Consider the following 22,801-nt stretch of genomic DNA (forward strand, 5'->3'; position numbering starts at 1 on the left):
GTTCTGGATCATTTGGTTGAATTCTGGCTAATATGTGGTATTGCTTTGGCTTATTTGTGGCCCAGATCTGACAAACAGGAGTGGACCGCCCTAGAGCCTTCATTTCATTCAGTATGTGTTCCAGATGTAAGTGTCTGGTGTGGGCCGGATCTGGGCCAGAATAAAAGCAAACTGTGGCCCAGAATAGGGTCAGTTCTGGTTCATTTGGTTGAATTCTGGCTGATATGTGATATTGCTATGTGTTAATTGTGGCCCAGATCTGGCAAACAGGAGCGGACTGCCCAAGTGCCATCATTCCATGAGGTAAGTGGGCTGGATGTAAGTGTCTGGTCTGGGCCGGATTTGAGCCGCATGAATTTTGCTAGCTGGGTTATTTTAATGATTATTATTATGGCAACGCAGTGGCGCAGAAGGTAGTGCTGTCGCCTCACAGCAAGAAGGTCGCTGGTTCGAGGCTTGGCTGGGTCAGTTAGCGTTTCTGTGCTGAGTTTGCATGTTCTCCCTGTCTTCGCGTGGGTTTCCTCGGGGTGCTCTGGTTTCCCCCACAGTCCAAAGACATGTGGTACAGGTGAATTGGGAAGGCTAACTTGTGCGTAGTGTATGTGTGTGAATGAGTGTGTATGGATGTTTCCCAGAGATGGGTTGCGGCTGAAAGGGCATCCGCTGTGTAAAAACATGTGCTGGATAAGTTGATGGTTCATTCCGCTGCGGCGACCCCAGAATAATAAAGGGACTAAGCCGAAAAGAAAATGAATGAATAAATGATTATTTTTATTATTATTAGAAATGATCATGCCTATTATAAACTCAGCGTTTAATAAGAGTGTAGGCCATAAAACACCAGTAGCGCCACCTGCTGGCAACAGTTTTTTCAATATATTTACAGTTTTCCCAATTCTTTACACACATTTTCTGAAAGGATGTCTCATATTGTCAGAACTCTACACACAAATCAAAACACACACACACACACACAATGGGCAAAACCCTTCAGTTCTCTAGCAAAATGCAACTTTACATTCAAAACAATGTGATTTCTTCTCAAAATGGTATTTTGTTTTCAAATGGCACACACAAACCATCACATGAATAGACATTTATAAGAACCAGTTGATCACTGATGTGCTTAATGTAAAACACTATGACCACTTCTTCTCTATTTATCATAGACTTACTGTAAGCCTTTTTTCAGTGTTTTACTTACTACAGACAGTACATAAGTGCATTGTAAAATATTTCAGAATTTTTTTTTTAATAAAACACACAAATACACGGTACCAAATATATTTTACTGTATTTTTCCCACAAAAACAGTGTACACCGTGTTCATCCCAACCAACACAAAGCTGCACATAACGTGGTCTACATATGCCATCAACAGAAGTATTTACTGAACACAGTAAAAACAAAACCAAAAAAAACAGCTATACTGCATCCTCTTTTCTGTTTTGGTCTGGCCAGGCAGCGTGGGAAATATCACCTTGCATGGAAAATCCAGCCATGAAAAGCATCAACTGCTATAGCATGGAGAAGGGGTATACGTGTGTGTGGATTTCGGTCATACACTTTCCATCCCCAATAAAAAATTCTCAATAGGATTGAGGAATGGAGAATATGGAGGGAGATAAACAACTAAAAAGTTTGGGTCGGCAGTGAACCATTTATAAACTAGATGAGCTCTGATTTCTAAATTGCAATTATGTGAGACAGGTGTTTACCTATGTGATGAGTTTATATGCAAAGTAGGACAACTGACTTTACAATTTTGAATGACAATGTGTTCCTTGTGAAAACAAGAGATTTTCTGCACGAAAATTGTGCCAAATGCAGAGAATTGTGTATAGTGTTTTGAAAAAAGTGTGTTTTAAACCTGCAATTTGAGTGTAAAGCAGGAATTGTGCTTGTAGTTTAGCAGAATTGGTTAAGGGGGTTGGTGCATCAGTTACATGTTATAGTCATTGAGTCTGAAGTACAAGTAATTAAGTGAAAACAACTAAGAAAAACTGTAATGAAATGCAAAAGTGATGTATGCATATACAGTTTTAATATATGTTTATGTTATCGTATTCATGTAATAATGCATAATAATAATAATAATAATAATAATAATAATAATAATTAATAATTAATGTCCAACCTCTTCCCAAAAATTATGGACTACACATTAACATGGCTGTGATGACATCTTCTTGTTACATAAAATGTCATAATGCCTCTCTTATGTAAAATCCCCATGCACTAGCCTATTCACTCTCAGAAATAAAGGTACAAAATATGTCACAGGGACGGTATTTTTTCAAAACGTACAATTTTGTTCCTGACAGGTCCTTAAATGTACATTTTAATACCCCAAAAGTACAAATGTGTACCTTACAGTAACTTAAATATACAAAAGTGAACCTTAAAGGTACAAAAGTATACCCTAAAGGTACTAATGTCCATCTCTATGATACAAAAGTGTACATTTTGAAAATGTACCTCCTTAGTGAGTGTGTGGATAAGTAATGTTGTGTATTGGGTAAACTTAACATGCAAATGAATATTCATTCATTCATTCATTCATTTTCTTTTCGGCTTAGTCCCTTTATTACTCAGGGGTCATCACAGCGGAATGAATCACAAACTTATCCAGCATATGTTTTACGCAGCGGATGCCCTTCCAGCTGCAACCCATCACTGGGAAACACCCATACACTCATTCACACACATACACTATGGACAATTTTGGCTTACCCAATTCACCTGTACCGCATGTCGTTGGACTTGTGGGGGAAACTGGAGCACCTGGAGTAAAAAAAAAAGAGAGAAAAGAAAGGGAAAGGTTTATTTTACTCATGTTTACTCTGTTTTTTTGTCTTTACCATATAATGCACTGAAAAGTTTGCTTTTAAATAGTCATATGAAACTAGTTTATTATGAACGTATATGTGTTTCAGAGAGTGAGCTAAACTTAAGTTACATTGAAAATATTGAGTGTGTTACATTAAAGATAGTTTTTTTTTTTTATGTTTTGGGTAAGACTATATTTTAAGATGTTCTCGTTACTTGTTCCATTTATAAACTTAACCCACATTCTATCCCTAACCATACATATAATTATTTATTACAGTACTTAAACGAATAGTTAGTGAGACAAGTATACCTTATGTTAAAATGTAACCCTTTTTGTTGTTTACAAAAATTGTCACAAATGAAGCTGGGGCTCAAAATTATTATTTAAACATTAAAGTAAAATCAGCTAGTGAATAAATGAGCAACACAATTATTTTTTTTTTAAAAATTAAAAAGCTGTAGCATAACATTTTGCCTCCGAGACCAACACTGTTTCTTTCCTGAATAAAATATGTGAATGAATCATGAAGTCAATCATTCAGTTACCTATTTATTAAAAACCGGTACACTGAAATAAAATTATTCAAAGATGATTCCTTGGATTTAATCATTTTTTTTAAAGTTGAGTGGTTGTAAACAATTTATTTGGGCTGAATTTAAACAAACAAATTAAGTTGAACATTATTACATTTAATTTGTTTGTTTAAATTCAACACAAATAAATTATTTGCAACAGTTTTGCATGCAACACTTTTTTTAGTGTACTTGTATAATTTGAAACTCAATCATTCGAATTACAGTTTTTCTCAATTGCTTTGGCTCAATTCTCGATTTAATTTTTTTATATATATAAGTTGAAATCTCTGAACCATTAGCTTATTGTACACTTCAGAGTGGCATTTCTTATTGATTTAAGCCAATTGCAAATGCTTTGCGCATGTGTTGAAACAGTAAGTACAATTTTTCTGTTGTTTGGACAAAAAGTAATTGCATATGGCCTGATGATCAAAACTGATGGTTCAATTCTCATTTTAACTGTCAAACTTGTCACAACTTCTCAATCATTTTCATTGTTTAAACCATCACACTCGAAACTGTTTGTTCAATTACCAAACATTTGTATACGCACATATTTACACCATACATATCTGTTATTGACATTGTAATGTCTGCTAAATTGGTGACTTGTGACCTCTAGTTGCAAAACAATTTGCATTATCTATTTATCATATATGATACCAAACTATATTTATATATATTTATATACAGTTGAAGCCAGAATTATTAGCCCCCCTTTGAATTTTTTTTCTTTTTTAATTATTTCCCAAATGACGTTTAACAAAGCAAGGAAATTTTCAAAGTATGTCTGATAATATTTTTTCTTCTGGAGAAAGTTTTGTTTTATTTCGGTTAGAGTAAAAACCGTTATTAATTATTTTTTTTAATTTAGGGTCAAAATTATTAGCCCCTTTATGCTATATTTTTTTCGATAGTCTACAGAAAAACCATTGTTATACAATGACTTGCCTAATTACTTTAATCTGCCTACCTAATTAACCTAGTTAAGTCTTTAAATGTCACTTTAAGCTGTATAGAAGTGTCTTGAAAAACATCTAGTCAAATATTATTTACTATCATCATGGCAAAGATAAAATGAATCAGTTTTTAGAAATGAGTTATTAAAACTATTATGTTTAGAAATGTGTTGAAAAAAATCTGTTAAACAAAAATTGGGGGAAAAAAACAAGCGGTTAGGGTTAATTGTTTTTGTTTCAGATTCGCTAAAAAGCAGTGGTGGGATTTATACCTATCAGGAAGTTCTTTCTTCCATTATTTGCATAATGATTATTGATTGGGAAAAGCATCTCTAATAAACTGCTTTACTTAATGAAAATCCATCTAACTAATAACTCAAATTAAGCAAATCCTAAAAACTGAAGTTGGTGGTATCAGTATCTTAGATAAAAAGTGTTAACTTCTATATCAGAAAATGTCTTACTCAAGTTAGTTGTTTTCTGAAAGCAATTATAAAATGAAAACAATATTTTTCTTTACCTTTTATTGAAGATATTTGGTCAACAAGTAAAAAGTTTTTATTAAAAGAAATTCATTTCAAAATGTTACACAGGTACTATCCCTGCAACATGCTTATTAATAAATTTTAAAAATACATTTTACCACAATGTTTTTTTTTTTTTTGTAACACTGAGCCTGAGAGTTCTCTATATTTATTTTGTACTTGTAAATTTTCTGATGATTTTTAGAAACAGGTTTCAGGCTTGATTTTTGATTCATTTTACAAAATAATTACCTTGATGAATGCAAAAATAAGAGGGTTTGTCTTTCTCCCATAGAGGACGCACGCCATTTTTGCGCTGTCGTGCATATGTCTAGAAACAGGCGACGTCACATCTTCTTTATCCCAACGACCCGGAAGTTCTTCTGCTATTTTTTTGACACGTAGTTAGCGGCGTTGGCGGAGTCCTGGACCATTAGCCGTGTGAGTAAAACAGGGCAATTCAAGTCATTGCTTCTAATTATTTTTTAGCTGTATTACATGTTGATAGTTATGTATTGGACTGGTTGAATGGCGCTGGCAGTCACTGAATATAACGTTTCAGCGTCTTGGTCTACATGCTAACTTAACCCAAACAAAGCAAACGTTTATGCCAAGATCACCTTAAATTTGTAATAAACAAATGAAAATGTTGAATATTTTTGTAAACCTGTTTACAGAATGTTTTTTAATAGACATAAACAGTGTATTGCCATTTTTCTATGTCAAAAGCATAGAGGTAACGTAAAGTTGGTTTTATATTCGGATATTCAGACTTTATCCTTAATAATATAATTTCAGAAAAGTATTATGTGCTAATTCTAAATAGAGAAATCATTTTAGCAGCCAATGATTATCAAAGTACAGCATTGTTTACAGTCAATCAGATGCTAACGTTAATGTTGTTTTAAAGTCATACTTGCATGCTAATTCTGACCGAATATTCAAATTAGGGTGGTAAACAAATTGAGGTAAAATTGGTTTTATGTTTCCACATTCGAACTTTCCCCTTAGTAATATAATTTTATAAAAATATTATTTGCAAACTCTAAATAGCGAAATCATATTAGCAGCCTATGACTATAAAAGTACAACATTGTTCACAGTCAAATAAACAGTGTTAATGTTGTTATCAAGTCATACTGATTGAGGTAAAGTTGGTTTTATATTCGCACATTCAGACTTTCTCCTTAATAATTTCAAAAAAGTATTCATTGCAAATTCTAAACGGTGAAGTCAAGCATTAAAGTACATTGTTCATAGTCAATTAAATAGTGCTAATGTTGTTTTAAAGTCATAATTGCATGTGATTTCTGTCTGAATATATTCAAAGTAACATGGTAAACAATGTATGGAGCTGTCACCGAACGAATGTGCTAATGTAAAAGCATCTTTACCTCAATGTCATACTGGCAGGCTATTTCAGACCGAATATTCAAAGTGTCGTGGTAAACAATATAGGGAGAGTGTCACAAGTTGTCACTGAACGAATGTGTGAATATCAAACCAACTTTGTGCTAATTCTAAATAGTGAAGTCATATTAGCAGCCAATGACTATCAAAATACAGCATTATTCACGGTCAATTAAATAGTCCAAATGTTGTTTTGAATTCATATTTAAATGCTATTTCAGATCCAATATTCAAATTAACGTGGTAAACAATATAGGGAGCATTAAATGACCGAATGTGGTAATATAAAACCAACTTTACCTCAATTCCTTAAGTTAACGTTTTGAATTATACACAAGGAAACTTCAAGTCATATGGTGATTTTAATAGTTAAATATAGTTTCCCTGTTATTCATAAAGAATCTCATACTGTGATTAAGGCCATACCTAATGTCCTTGGTCATTTAATGAAATGCCACTTGCCATTTAAAGTGATTATTAAAAAAGAACCAAAGTTTTTAGTTGAAGACAAATGCATTTACGACCTAAAATGTAGTAATAAAAATAGAAAAAGAATTACTCCGTGGGGAAACTTTCTTTGGAATTCTTTAATAGATAAAATTAATTGGAAAAAAGCTTGGCACTTACCTTACAAATTTTGTGTTCCTAACAAAGTTAAAGAATTACATCTGAAAGTGTTACACAATATATACCCCACAAATGGGATTGTATCTAAATTTGGTAATCCTAATTCAAATTGTATAATTTGTTACTTTTCTCATGAAAAAAACATAACATAGAATTTATAGGCAATTTATTTATTTTACTGGGTAAATATTATATTCACAAATGTAAATTTTCTTCATCATTACCTAAGTTGAGTAATTTTCTTTGGCACTTATATTGTTTAATTACTAATTTACAAACTATTTACAGCAAAAAAGTGTTAACTGAAATGTTATAAGGACTAAATATTATTTGATTCGATAGTTTGCCTCTGTACCGTGTTTTTAATTACCTTATTTTATTATTTTTATTATTATTGTTATTAATTTTCCTTGTTTTATTATTTCACTTAATGTCATCCATTGTTATGGTTAATATAATTGTATTGTTAAAACACAATAAAAAAATGCAAAAGCAAATGGTCAGACTTTGATTCAAGTTAATTGCCAAAACAAAAAAACACCCAAAAAAACTACGTTTTGAATAATTGGATAAATGTAAAATGAATAGCATTGAAATTATGTTTCTTCGTCTTAACTGTAACGTTAACTGGTTAAATATATTATATAAACACATTTAAGCTGAAATAACGTGTTTACTGTATTGTACTAAATGTAATTGCACTTTAAAATATTGAAGCTATTGACAAAAGGGCAAAACCTAGTGAATGAAGGATAACTTAGTTAAAAAGTTTTGAGATTTTAAAAAGTTTATTATTAATTTAAGGTTTGCAAGGTTTATTTAGATTAGAGTGTTTATGTCATATAATTTTTGTTCTATATTTAACGTCCGGAATTGTTGTTGTTGTTGTTGTTGTTGTTGTTGTTGTTGTTCTTCTTCTTCTTCTTCTACTTCTTCTTCTTCTTCTTCTTCTTCTTCTTATTATTATTATTATTATTTTGTTTTTGTGTTTGTTTGTTTGTTTGTCCCTTTTTCCACACATCATTGCTGTTTTTTTGGGGGGGATTTACAGGATTAGTTTTAGGGCTGCACAATATATTGTTTCATCTTCAATATCTTAATGTGTGCGTCTGCAAAAGTCACATCGCAAGATATGCAATGTTGAATCTGAAATATAATTGACCAGGAACTACAGAATTGTATGTAATTGCTGTATTTATATGAAACATGATTTATAAATAAACTCGTTTACAGTCAAAACTCTAATTTCTTTTCTTAAATTTTTTTGGAAACAAAACAATATTTTTACTTGACATAAGATTTTTTTAGACATTCGGACTAGAAAACGAGACAAGGCAAGGTTAGAAATTATTTAATTTATGTACCTGAATTAGGCATGGGGCAATAACTATTTCAAGGTATTCCATGGTTTGGAAAGTCAAAATTTTCGACAATACCGTTCCTAAGGTACGTGTATGAGTTTTAATTTACATTTTTTTAGGACAACAATATCTCCAGTAGAAAAGATATCCAAAGATGTCATTGTAAATTGTAAAAAAAAAACAGCAAAAGTCAATGATTCATTTCAATTATTTAGCCTGACATGTTGACTGCTCCAAAATATTATAAATGTTTCTCAAAATAAAATATATTGTGTTCAATGGCGAAAAAGTTTTTGTTTATTACCCAGACATTGAAGAAAAACTTATTTTAGAGCAGAAATCATGCAGTAATACTGTGGAACCATGATGTTTTTTTAACCAAAGTTATCATACCATCCGAATCTTATACTGGCCCATGCCTAACCTATATACTGTTAGACTCTCCAGAAAACAGTCAAATAGGGCTATTCAAACTCTCTTGTGAACCTGTATTCATATTGCAATATTTCTTGCAGAAAATAAAATATCGCAATATAAGATTTTTCAACATCGTGCAGACCCTCTTAGTTCATCCTTGCTTATGAGCAGATAAATATATACACAATGCACATGGAAACTATTGTTATAGTTTAAGATCTTGCAGGTTTAAAATGACATGAGGGTGAATAATTAATCACAGATTTTTTTTTTTATGAATTATTTCTTTAACATTACAAATGTAATGAGTTCAGCTTAATAGTTTTTAATAATACTGTCATGTTTTTTTTCTGCTTTCCTTCAGGCTACTTGCAATGTCAGGATTTGACAACTTCAACACAGACTTTTATCAGTCTAGTTACAGTGTAGATGATCAGAACCAAGGAGGATATGGCTACAGCAACACAGATGAGCCCTACAAGTAGGCCTGAGCTTTACAGAAAGTCTGATGTTATTATTTTGTTTTATGATGTTGTTTTACTCAAGGCTCTAAATTGTGACCATATTGTTGTTGTTTTTTTTAACAAATTTAACAAGAGCAAATAGTTTTGCCTAAATGAAAAGTTCTAAATAATTTGATCATGTTAATATTGTATGCTTCACCACCTTTCGACTGGCTGCCTGAAACTTTTTTTTTAATGGCAGTTATTGTTATAAATGCTTTATTGTATAATGTGTATTTCTATGAAGCAAACTTTTTATATAATAGTTAGTAGCAATTAGTATCTGTGGGGAAAAAAAAAGTATTTTTATATCCGGGTAACTTTATAATTGGCATTGTTAAAAAAAAAAACATTTTACATTGGGCTAAAGAGTCATGCAGCTGAGAAATTACATATTTATTCATGTGTATGTTATTTTATTTTTACTGTATGAAATGCATTTTATCTTTTGCTGAAATGTCTGTTAATGTTACAATAAGTAAAACTTAATATTGTAAAATGTAACTATTATTGGTCTACTGTTATAGAACTCGGCAACATTAAAAAATCTATATTTTAATGTTTCATATCCATAATTATTAACTTTTTGTATAACTTAACAAATAAAAGCAGAGCAGTAGAAACAATAAAAATACATTTAGTTAGCTACTTACCTAAATTATTAAAGGAGTGCTTTTTAATATTATAAAAGTTTTTTTTGTTGTTGTTTTTCAACACTTAAAAAAAAATCTACAGCTTCAGGGTTCAACAATAAGGACTGCCCGGGGTCAGTGTGATAGACGCTCGGGGATTGTCACTTAAATTAAATTTGGCTCAGATTGTTTGCGTGCAAAAACAGTATTAAAGGGTACGCACACCGGATATCAGATGGCGCTCTGGCGCAGCAGAAATATGAACAGTGCCATGCAGTTTAGAATTGTAAACCAGCCTATTAGGGTATACAAACCGGTGCTGCATAAAATTGTTGCCGTGCGACCAGTTTTTACTGCAAACTGTTCATTATGTATGCGGATTTAGGAGCCACACAGAATTTAGGAGCCGCACAGAATGCATCTTTGCACTAAAAAACGGCAAACACAGCACTCAGGAATGGTTTAAAACAGTTGTCATGTCAAATTGCAGTAGTAAACTTTTTGCTTTTTGCTCTTGTCTTTTTTTGTGGATGTGCATGCTCCAGGCCTGGATTGGCTCATCGGGAGGACCAGGAGTATTCCCGTTGGACCGATCCATTTTTTGGCCGTGAGGGCCAGTGTCCCTAGCTGCCTGCACACTGAGCAGTCACACTTTTTCATTCATTTATTATATTCATTATACCATAGCCTCAATCTTTTTATTTATTATTTTACCACAGCTCTACTCTAATTATTTACTTTCTCACAGCTCCATGAGCAGAATGCAGCCTGCAGGTTAATGTCCAATAAAGAAATCCATGAAATCAGTTTCTTGTCAGATGTTGACTTTTAATCTTCACTCAGATATGCATAAACAGATTAAAATACAGTAACAATATAACCCCAAATTTCAACCATCACCGATGCGGTAAAGAAAACTGGCTCCGCTGTCTTTTAAAGAATGCACTGCAAGACTGCCGTCAGATTTAACAGACGCAGTTCTTAAAGAGCCTGCACACAATTTTTAACATGCTACATATCCTCAATGCCAAATGCACAGAATATCCATCTGAACAACACATATGAATATATGTCCTCAATATAAGTCCTCAAATGCAAACAGTTCAAAACAAAAATATTCAAAACTGAAATGCATCATATAACATTAGTTATTAAATCCAAACAGATAGTGCAGAAAAGGACATTGTGATCTTTTAAAGAATAGTGTTGGAGATTAGCTACCCTTTAATGTTCTCATATTTTGACAAATATTTGAAGTTATAAAGTCGCTCTTTCCTTGGAGAAAAAAAAACATGATAGCGTCAATAAACAGTTCAATACATTTGATTTTATTCTTTATTTTATACATGTAGCTTAATTCATGTTTGTATTTATTTGATAATATTTCATTTCAATGTTTGGATATTATGAGCACTAACTCTTACAGAAATAGATTCTGATACTGTTAAACATTACATTGTGTTAACTGTTCAAATAAATCTTCACTGTGAGGGACTCAATTGAAAATGACATTATTTTAATATAGTCAGTCGTGAACTGAAGTGGGCTGGTCTAAGGCTTGAAACTCCAGGGCTGAAAAGGAGTCCCACTCTGGCCCTGGCATGCTCTGCAATGAGAAGTGTCCATATGAGGAGTTTTCTCTTAACCCTTTGACTGCCCCTCTACCAACGGTTGACCATGTTTTTACTGTTTTAAATAATGACTGTTAAAGTCATTTAAAGATCGACTTTTTTAAATAATGGCTTACACACACAAAATAAAAATCTAAGATAATCCTGTTGCACTACTACACTTGATTTTGGTTTTATTGTAAAAAAAAAAAACAACAACAACAAAGCATGTTAAATGAGGATATTGCATACTTAAAAAAAAAGAAAAAAAAAGGTGATTTAGTATTCAAAAATGTTTTATTTTGAATTTTTTTTTTCAAAAATAAATTGGTATTACACGTCATATTTTTAGATTTTTTTCATAGTATATCTATTAAGTCCAGTGCTTTTACCATACACCGACATATCAACCATTTGGTAGAGGCTAATACTTTAGAAATTAGGGGATGTGTTGAAAGAAAATGCATTGAGTGTGTTAACTAGCGACATTAGGAGTTAGGAAATGCAAAACTTATTTTATTTTTATATTTCAAAACAATATTTTTTCTTAGTGAGGTAGTTAAAGGGTTAATGACGTCATCTAGAGCCACGCTCTGAAAAAAATTCTGAAACTTGTTCCAACACAGAATCAAGATCTTCATGCTTCTGTAATATTTTGAATAGGTAAACAATATTTATCTAATATTTTAAATTGAACTAAATGTGTGGGTTAGACAAAAAAAAACAACAACAAAATGAAGCAATGATTTTATGTCATTGTATCTTATATCCGATTCCCTAAGGCACATCTAATAATTGATTGTACAATGTTTGCATTCAAATTTTTAAATTTTTTTTTAAATTTTACATTTGACTAATGAAGTTTTTTTTTATTCACAATTTCTTCATCGCAGGTATATCACTATGTTTGTGTACCATTTGTTGTCAGTCATAGCAAGTGCCTTAAATTAAACCAGACCGAAACTATCGTTTGTTACAAGCATTTTTTTTTCTAATATAGTTATCAATGGTGTACCATCAATGCATTTCCATACTATTTTATCAAGTCTAACTAATACTACGTACTATCACCCAAGTCTAACTAATTATTTACAAAGTAAATGATCATTTTATAATGATGATTGTATCATTACTTTAGGAAGTACGTTCTACTGAACAATAGTAATAGTAACTATTACTATTGTTCAGTAGAACGTACTTCCTAAAGTAATGATGCAATCATTATTATGAAATGATCATTTATTTGTCATTTATTTCAAATATTTGTCATTTATTTCTGTTGTTTGTCCAATTTATAGACATTTATAAGTATAAAGTATTGAGCAAAACATTGTAAAAAATAATAATAATGCAAATCTCAAAAAAATCGCAAAGGGAAAATTGAGTTTTTGAGAAATAAAGAATTTTGCCAACAAAAAAAAATAAAGAACTGCAAATAAAAATAATCTATTTCAGACATTAGCCCTTGTCATGATTTGATTAATTGTGGAACGCTATATTTAATTTATTAATCTAAACTTTGCAAAACTCTATGGCAATGTGTGTTAAAGACTGCATTCTAAATCTGAATTCTGTGCTATACTATCGAGCCTTTTTGTAAATAAGTTAAAAAAGCTTCACATAAAAATTTGTATCATAGCTTTTGTAGGCTCTTGATGTTTAGTGTGAGAAAGAGCCGTGTCCTAATTATGATTCTAAATGTATTACTGCTTTCAACAGACCATATGGACAGTATGATTACTCACAGCCAATGGGCTACTCAGCAGCTCCAGGAATGATGCAGCCACAACAGCCATACACTGGCCAGATATACCAGCCCACACCAGCCTTTACCCCAACCTCCTCACAATCCATGTACAGTAGCAGCTTTGAAGATGAGCCCCCATTGTTAGAGGGTAAGCAGATCTGCTGTACTTGTTTTTGCTGACTTTTATAACAAACATTTATTTAACTGTGATTTCTCCAAGCACGTATGTGTTTTTGAATTTCACAAATTATGCATGTTACTTACATGCTTATTACCCGAATTAGGCTTGGGCGGGATCCAAGTTTTGATGCCGTCAAACCTCCTCCCTATTTTACCTCGGTATATGGTATAACAGTGCATAATAAAAAAATTATGATGTAAAGCTCAGACAGCGTCACCAAACTGTTGGCTTGTGCCTAACCCTTCAGAAACTGAATACCGTATATGCGACCTTAGGTTCGCGGTCACCTGTTTGTCTTGTTTGTATTAGAGATCTGCACGGCACGCTCTTTCTCATTTGCACACACACACACCCACACACACACACACACACACACACACACACACACACACACACACACACACACACACACACATGCACACACACACAGGACAGCACCAAGCAGCGACGCGCAGCATCATGCTCACTCTCTCTCTCTCATTCACACACATACACATTAGGGTTGGGCCGATAGACGATGCCATCGTCCATTGCCAATGGTCGACAGACACCACGATGCTGAGCCGGCCTCATGGCTTTTTTATTTATTCTACTCAAAATAAAACAAAGGCTTTCTCCAGAAGAAAAAATATTATCAGACATACTGTGAAAAATTTCTTTGCACTGTTAAATATTTTAAAAGGAGAAAAAAAAAAATTCAAAGGGGGCTAATAATTCTGACTTCAACTGTGTGTGTGTGTGCGCGTGTGTGTGTGTGCGTGTGCGTGCATTGGATTTGGATCCTCAAAATTGCAGGGATTTGGCTCCTATTTTAACATCTGAAAATTTCACAAAAGAGACTTTTATTGTGTTTATATCACTCCAATATGACTGTGGACACGTTATACCTGCACACAGTTCTGTCCAAACAGCTTCCAAAAGTTGATTTTCATCATAGGTGCCCCTTTAAAGTAAAACTTTTCATCTACATGTGAATGCAAATAAAGACTTATTATAACTCATCGTTAGCAGTGATTTATTTTATATTTTTTATTATATTTTATTTTATTTGTAATTTGTGTGTGTGAGAGAGACAGCGATTGTTTAATTTAAGGCTGTGAGTTTACCTAACCAATGGAAGAAACTGCTTCGTTGTAATTTACAGGGGATATATAATTTTAAGCTTATTTATTTATTTTTAATTTTTTATTTTGGTGAAAATCTGAAGTCGATAACACTAATTACAGGTTTAAATGGGTTCCAAACCATTTTGAGCATCTTCACCTCATTATATCAAACTACATTTGCAGTGTAAATGCTCTGATCAGATGCATTCTAACAACCACAAGACATTGCATTTTGACTTCACAAGGGATGGTTATTGTGTGTGTTGTGAGAGCGAGCATTAAAAATAATTATTCATAACTGCGTTGTATTAAAACACATTCTGATTAAAGCACTATTAGCATTGTAGTGAGCTGTGCAAGACAAGAAAAAATGTATATATATTTATTTCTTTTCATTTTTAGAACTGGGGATAAACTTTGACCACATCTGGCAGAAAACTCTGACTGTGCTGCACCCGTTGAAAGCATCAGATGGTAGTATAATGAATGAAACCGATCTGGCTGGTCCCATGGTGTTCTGTTTGGCGTTTGGGGCAACGCTGCTCCTGGTAAGAAACCTTTATGTTTAAGTCACCATATATCTGCAGAGCTTTATGCAGTGCAAATAGTTTCAAAGCAACTTCATAGTAATAAACAGGAGAATAACAACTGATTCAGATTCAAGTTTAATGCAATCATGTTGACTACTATAGAAAGAGGTGTCATTATTTAACTCGGGTCAGCCTGGTGTTCAGTTCACTCATTTTATTGATGCTACTAAATAAAGTTTGATTTAGCTACATCTAAACCAGCGGTGAAAAGGACAATTAGTCTATAAATTGAAGGTGGGTAAAATGAATAAACTGCGCTCTCTCCATTTTTGATATTTGACTCCCTGGGCACTGATAGTAATGGGAACCACTGCTCAAGCTGAATGCACAGTATGTGTGTTTGTGTGTGCTCTCACTACTCACTAAAAATGTGTGCGCGCATTTGTGTGGGTTAAAAGCAGAGGACCAACTTCGAGTTTGGGTAAAACCATACTTGACAAGGGTAATTTCACTTTGCTAAATGTCTTTTAGACCACTACTTGTTTAATAAGTCCATACTGAAGAGTGATTATATCTAGCTCCTTTTATTTGAAGACTCTGATACATCACATCGGTGAAGGGAGTTGTAGTTTTTCACTTAAACATTTTATTCATCAATTTAGAAAAAGGTTAGGATAATAATTCACATCTAATTTTCATCACTTGGGCCAATGAATAACTTGCCTTAAACAATACTTTCTATGTCCATGAAAACATTTAATATAGCCCTGTACAAAGCATATTTATGTCGTTGAAGAAAGTCAATTATTTTAAAATAATTACATCTTTTGATATAAAACAAAATATATAGCTATAATTAAAACAAAAATCCCATTTAGCTTAGCATAATTTTCCTATTTAAAGCTCGAGTCTTCAGTAGTTACTTTGTGTTATAAAGAACAATAATAAAATAACTATTTTCTAGGCCAAAATTGTTAGGAACTGTGCTTTCAAGTCCTATTAGTACATTTTTACTGCAAGTCGTTATTATTTTACCTCAGAGCTTGCGTGCTTTTATTTTCTCACGGCGAGTTCAGGTGAGGTCTTTGAAGGTAATAAGACTGGCATAGAAATATCAGGCTTTGCAGAAAGTCTGGTTATGTTATCTGCAATGAGGGACAATAGTGGTTTTCGAGATTCTATAATTTCCCATATTAAGTAGCCTAATCTTGATGACAACAAATCATATTAATGTCACAACGTAGAATGCCCTTAAATATTGCAATAAGCAATACAAGCAATTAATTGTATAAGCAATAATGAGTAATGACACCCATCCCCTGTATGATGTTCTGCTAGGGCACAGGAGCTCTATTAGTGAACGACTTATTCCACCCAAATTCACCATTGAACGCCACAGGAAGTCATTCATCCCTGTGGCAATTAAATGTTATAACTCCTCCCTCTGAGATCAAACTAGGGTTTTAATAATGCAATATGTATGTGATACATTTTACATGTATATTGTTAAGCTTGTCCATAATAAATGTCTTTTCCTTTTTTATATATATATATTTTATTTTTATTTTCATCTTTATCTTTAATTTTATCTTTCCTATCTATTTCTAAGCACAAAATTTCCCACCGGGATTAATAAAGTATTCTGATTAAATAATGTAGGTCTATATGTTCTGTACAGAACCTTGATTAAATTAAATTAGAAAGATTAATTAATACACATTAAACCTCTTTAACATTATTAAATGTACATGCTGCATGACTTATTTGATGGCTTGCACTGAGTCACAGTTCTAAAGTTTAATTTCAAACTGTTTATTTTTAAGATTTGAGGTGAACTGTCTGCTGCTCCTTTCATTATGGCAATAAATGTCACTTAAAAAGGCATTTTAACTCACATGATTAGCATTTAACACTGAATAAAGCATATGAGGTGTACCTGAGGTGATTGTTGGCATAGTTTATCCTGTTGTTCAGCTGTGAGAAATAGAAGCCGTTTCTAAAATAGAAATTCCAGCTGATGTTTAGGACAACTCCTTTTTAACTTGGAAAATATTCCTTCTATTGCGTGTTGTTGCTTTTAGTCAGGACACTGTGTAGGCTCAATTGTCAGGCATGCTCCTGTTGGTGTCATCAATCTGGCAACCTGCGGAATCAGTGGAGGGGCTGAGTGAAATTGTTTTGAACTAGAAGTGCAATATCTAATTCAACCACTGGGTGTCCATCTTACATACCGCAAGTATCGATGAATCAGAGCAACAAACTGAAGACCATGAGGCATCTATTATAATGTCTATGGGCCCACCACTCTGCACATTGCATTTCTGCTTATAGTTGCTCTCCTAAAGAGCCAGTGATCTGAATCAGGTGTTTTAAATAAGTGCATATTAATAACATATGCAGTTAAAGCATGCTGTATTTCTTGTTTTAAAGTGTGTGCTGTAATATTGATATGTAGCTTGGCTTTGCAAGATTGTTAACTAGTAAAACTGCAAACCAATAACATGATTTCCCCCATTTCAGACAGGTAAGATCCAGTTTGGTTACGTGTATGGCATCAGTGCTATTGGATGTCTGGGCATGTACTGCCTCCTCAACCTCATGAGCATGACTGGGGTCTCGTTTGGCTGTGTGGCTAGTGTTCTGGGCTACTGCCTGCTACCCATGATCATCCTGTCCAGCTTCGGTGTTATCTTTTCCTTACAGTAAGTTTCAGGGTCCACTTTTCGAACATTCATTATGATCTCAGTTGTATAAAACGAATTATTTAAACTTTTAGATGCATTTAATATGATGTAATAATTTGTCTGAATAAATGATTTAATCAAAAATACTGTAAAAACTAAAGAAATGTTTGGTAACACTTTCTGGTCACAATAAGGTTTTGTTAGTTAATGTATTTATGTTCTATGTATGTATTTATGTACAGCATTTATTAATCTTAGTTCATCCATTTACTAATGGATCATTAACATGCAAATAAATTTTTCTGAACATTAGTGAACGCAGTGTGTTAGCGTGAACTAACCATGAACAACTGTATTTTCATTAACTAACATTAACAAAGATTAATAAATAGAGTAATGTATTATTCATTGTTTAAAATAAAGAATTTGTATTTTAAATAAAGTCTTCTAACATTAAAAATGTAGTCACTATTGAATTGTGAAGAAAAGAAATAACTATATAATTCTAGTATTTCTATTATTATTATTATTATTATTATTACTATAATTGTTATTTTTATTATTACTATAATTTTTTTTTACACTTAGCCCAAACATTTGAATGACTAAATATGTTTCAAGAGTTCACACTTAGCTGATTATAAAGCTTGTTTGGCATGCTGTCCCGGGAGAGAGCCCTGACCTCATAAGATCCTCAAGCCTGGGGCTCCCTCCCATTTGCAAGGCGAGAGGGGAGTTTGAGCTCAGGTAGATCTCCAGAACTCCCCTGCTCTAGTAACTGACGAACAGATAGTGATTGCTCTTAAGAGATAACTACTTACTAGGAGCATATCTATGGATAATTCTATGCGATCTATGCATAATTTGGATTAGTCAATTAACTTAAGTTGCATGTTTTTGGACGGTGGGAGGAAACCGGGCAACCCGGGGGAAACCCACGTGAGCACGGGGAGAATGTGTAAACTCCATACAGAAACGTCGGCTGGCTTGATTAGAACTTGAACCAGTGACGTTTTTTGCCGTGAGGCAACAGTGCTAACCACCATGCCACCCGTCTAGGAAAGGAGGAGGAGTAGGGGTGGAAGGGGGAATTCTTCCAAACGAAGATGGCTGTTATAGGGAACTTATGGTATTTAGTGTCTTAGGAATCGTCTGATTAGTGAATGATGAACTGGATAATGAGGGAACGGCCACAAGCAATCATAAGCACGTGATCCTCTCGAAATTAATTTATAAATAAACTTCACTTATGACTAAATGACTAGAGTAGCAAAAACGTGTTCATGCTAGAGTGATTTTTGAAAAAGCATGTGACAATGAAGACTGGAGTAATGACTGCTGAAAATTCCACTTTGAATAAATTGCATTTTAAAATATTATAAGATGGTTATTTTATTTCAAAATATTTTTTTCAGAATTTTTGATTCGATAAATGCACCATTGGTGAGCAGAAGAGCCTTTAAAACAAACCAAAATATATTGTTTCATTTATATTTCAAGCAATTCATTACAACACTCATCTTGCAGTTCTTTAATCAGCCTATTTAATACAAATGAATCATTTTGTTTAATGTTGCTTTAAGCTCATTTACTCATAGAAATAGACCATTCTAATGTCTGTTTTTCTGTCTCTCAGGGGCATAATGGGTATCATTTTAACTGCCGCCATCATTGGTTGGTGCAGTCTTTCAGCCTCCAAGATCTTTATCTCTGCCTTGGCGATGGATGGGCAGCAGCTGCTGGTGGCCTATCCCTGCGCCCTGCTCTATGGAGTCTTCGCCCTCATTTCTGTCTTTTGAACTCTTATCCTCTTTTAATGGACAAAATGACCACCAACACACTCACAAACCTTTATTTGAGGACTGCTTTTTCCTCATTAAGGAGTTTCTTAGAGAATGCTTATGATGCAGGTTAAAAATGAGTTCTAAAGGTCTTTGCAAAATCGTTTTCTTTACCATAGTGAAAATTAAGCATTTATGGGAGAGAATATATAATTATTGCAAATGTCATCTCTCTAACACAACTCTGGTCTTAACTCTGCAATGTTGGTATGCAGAGTACACCAGGTTTTTTTTTGTTATTGTTGTTTTGTCCTCATTTAATTATTTTTCTTTACATTCCTGAATTACTGTTGATTTGATCAGCCTGTTTATTTATACACTTGAGTCAGTAAAAGTAACTAATTTTCACCATTTTTTTATGTACCAGGAAAATTAAATGGAACTGTAAAAAAAACTTGTTTGAACCAATTTAAAGGAATTTGTCACACCAAAATAAAGATGCTGTCATTTACTTCTGAACTTGTGTGACTTTCTTTTTTAAAACCTAAATAATTTCAGTGGAATGTTTCATTGCCCTGATCAGATTAAGAGGAAAATAAGTCTTTGTATATGCGTTCCATAGAAAAAAAAAAAAAAAAAAACGTCAGTCATGCTGGTTTGAAATGACATAAATAAGGCCCAATCCCAGTTCTATTTTTGTACCCCTTCCCCTTGGCCCTTAAAACCAAGTGTGAAGGGGAAGGGCTTCAAAACTTACCCCTAGGAAATGGGACAGCACTACAACACCTGCACACATCATCATATGTCATCGCGATCTCTTGCTTCATATGAGATCAGATGATGGCGTCAGCTGTAGTTATTCCAGTTGTGTTCTTTTTTGGTATTTATCTTCAGTAAATCACTGAAGGCATATATCATGTTATGATTTTGATCTAATGTGGCAATAAGATCTTAACTATACAGTGCATTTATACAGTGGCCATATTCATCTATGTAAACAAACGAAAACAACATTAAAATTATGGCAGACGCTAAAAAGGTCATTCTCAGCCACTAGACTTTTCTGACAGGGTATTCGAGTGTCAGAATGTTGTGGGACTGCTGTACAAGAGTTACTATTATGGATTATAGATAGTGAAATTCAGCGGTTTTAATATTTTTAAAAAGCATGATGGTAAAACATGAACGTGATTATGAATATATTAAAACATACCCAGGTAGCAAAGAATTCTGGCCCAGATTTGGCATAAATCTGGCACAGCAGGCATTCATCCGGCACTGGCATACAGCATGTGGGCCAAACATGGCCCTGGTTTGGCAGAGGTGGCACCATCTTTGAGGTGGCACACAATACTTGGCCCAGATGTTAATAATTGATATGTGGGCCATGTAAGTTTGGCCAATCTTGACCCACATTTCAAGAGTTCACACTTAGATATTGTTTGACAACTGTTAGCAAGTTTGGCATGCTGTCCCGGGAGAGAACCCTGAGCTCGGAGATAGGTGAGCCCAGGGCTCCCGCCTGGTCCATAGAGAATATGAGGGGAGTACGAGATCAGGTGGTTCTCGAGAGCTCCCCGTGGTAAAAGAAAAAGGAGGAGAAGGGGTGGATGGGGGGTTTCTTCGGAAAACGAAGATAAGAGAGTAGTTCTAGCTAGGCTACTTATAGTGAGTTGGGGTTAATCTGATTGGCTAACTAGTGAGTGTAGATGAGTGGCCAGCTGCAGTCAATCATATCACGTGCTCCTCTCGAAACTAGTTTGAAAACTTCACTTAAAATACATTTTTATTATTTTCAAATAAAGAAAAAAAATTCTACTGGTCGCTTCAGAAAAAGCACGCCTAAAGCGCATTGATTCATGGATTTATTAATTTCATTGCAGTTGTGACACACCAACATATGTGGCCCAGTTCAGGCTCAGCTATGGGTTATTACCTTGGCTGAGAATATATATGGTCCATGTTTGGCCCTTGTCTGGAAACCAGACATGGTCCAGTCATAATTCACTATGGCATGTGGGCCAGAGCTGGACCAGAGATATTTTGCTATGTTGGTGTGTTTGTTTGTTGTAAAGATTCATAATAATGACAAAAATACAAATTTGTGGACCTCTACTTCCGGGTGCAGCTATGATCCCGTTGTGGCTGGTGTATTCTGGGAAACGTTCTTACCCCTTGGTTTCAAGTGTGGTCCTGAAAATCTCAGATTGAAGAGCTACCTACCCCTTCCCCTTAGCCCTATACTCCTTCAAGCTAAAGAGAATTGGGACACCCCTACCCCTTCACGGGAATGTGCAAAACGAGGGGTATGGGTAAGGGCTAGAATTGGGATTGGTAAGTAATGAACTCAATATCCTGTCCATAAATCTAAAATAAGACTTTTGCAGAGTCAACTCTGATGGCTGAATATTGTTTTATTTCTGATTTAATGGCTTTCACATATTTATTTCTTTAAAACACATGAGGCAGAGACCCGTTTTTACAAGTCTTTCTGAACTGAGGACAATATGTATGGAATGTTCCTTCATTTCAGGAGCCATAACTGTCCTTTCAGATAGAATTGATGTATTTGAATAACATTTTTGTTTTCTCTTCCAGAGGAGTAAAATGTTTTATATCAGTCTAGTTTTGAGGGAAATATGTGAGCAATTGTATGGTGTTAGACTTGTACTGTTTGCAGGCCATTTTAATGAAATAAAAGTATGTTTGTTTGAACGTTTAAACTAAGCGTTATCCATTTTTCTTGATTTTTAAAAACATCATAAGCCTGTTTTACTAGGGAGGTTCAACCAACAACGTAATCTCGATCTAGTCCAACTAGACCAGATGATGGGCATTCATGATCAGTCAAGACAGAGTTTGGCATTTAAAATTTTCATAAATGGCTAGTTAACCCAAAAATTGTAATTTACTTACTATTTACGTGCCCTCAAGTTTAACACAAGAACAATTTAATTCAAATTTATTTGTATAGTGCTTTTTAACAATAATAATTGTTTCAAAGCAACTTTACAAAAGGTGCACATTATTGCATTGCAATCAAATTAAGTTATTATATACAGAGATCATCAACCTTAATTTTATAGCTTATAGCCGTTATGTGTGTGTTATGATTTAAAAAGTTGTCCAGGGAGAGAAAACATAACATTTAGAATCTTATATTATTACTAAAGGAAATGGATATAAACAAACAAGAACACACAATCTTAACACTTAATTTGTTTATTTCCTCTAGAAGCAAAAGTGATAAAGCCAACGAAAGTGAGGCATGTATATGAGCTTTGTACAGTGCATTTGAAAAAAAAAATAAAAGCAATCACA

General features: G+C 33.6%; 1 protein-coding gene across 1 annotated transcript; it reads left to right on the forward strand.

Annotated features, from left to right (window-relative positions):
- Window positions 1-5,249: 5,249 nt before the first annotated feature.
- yipf5 (Yip1 domain family, member 5) lies at window positions 5,250-19,999 on the forward strand. Its single transcript, XM_056446950.1, has 6 exons — window positions 5,250-5,332; window positions 9,071-9,187; window positions 13,171-13,346; window positions 14,888-15,033; window positions 17,536-17,717; window positions 19,336-19,999. Exons 2-6 carry the CDS (start codon window positions 9,081-9,083, stop codon window positions 19,496-19,498), a joined length of 774 nt encoding a protein of 257 aa, XP_056302925.1. The 5' UTR covers window positions 5,250-5,332; window positions 9,071-9,080; the 3' UTR covers window positions 19,499-19,999.
- The last annotated feature ends 2,802 nt before the right edge of the window (window positions 20,000-22,801 follow it).

Source organism: Danio aesculapii, chromosome 21 (genome assembly GCF_903798145.1).
Source record: "Danio aesculapii chromosome 21, fDanAes4.1, whole genome shotgun sequence".
Lineage (NCBI taxonomy): Eukaryota > Metazoa > Chordata > Actinopteri > Cypriniformes > Danionidae > Danio > Danio aesculapii.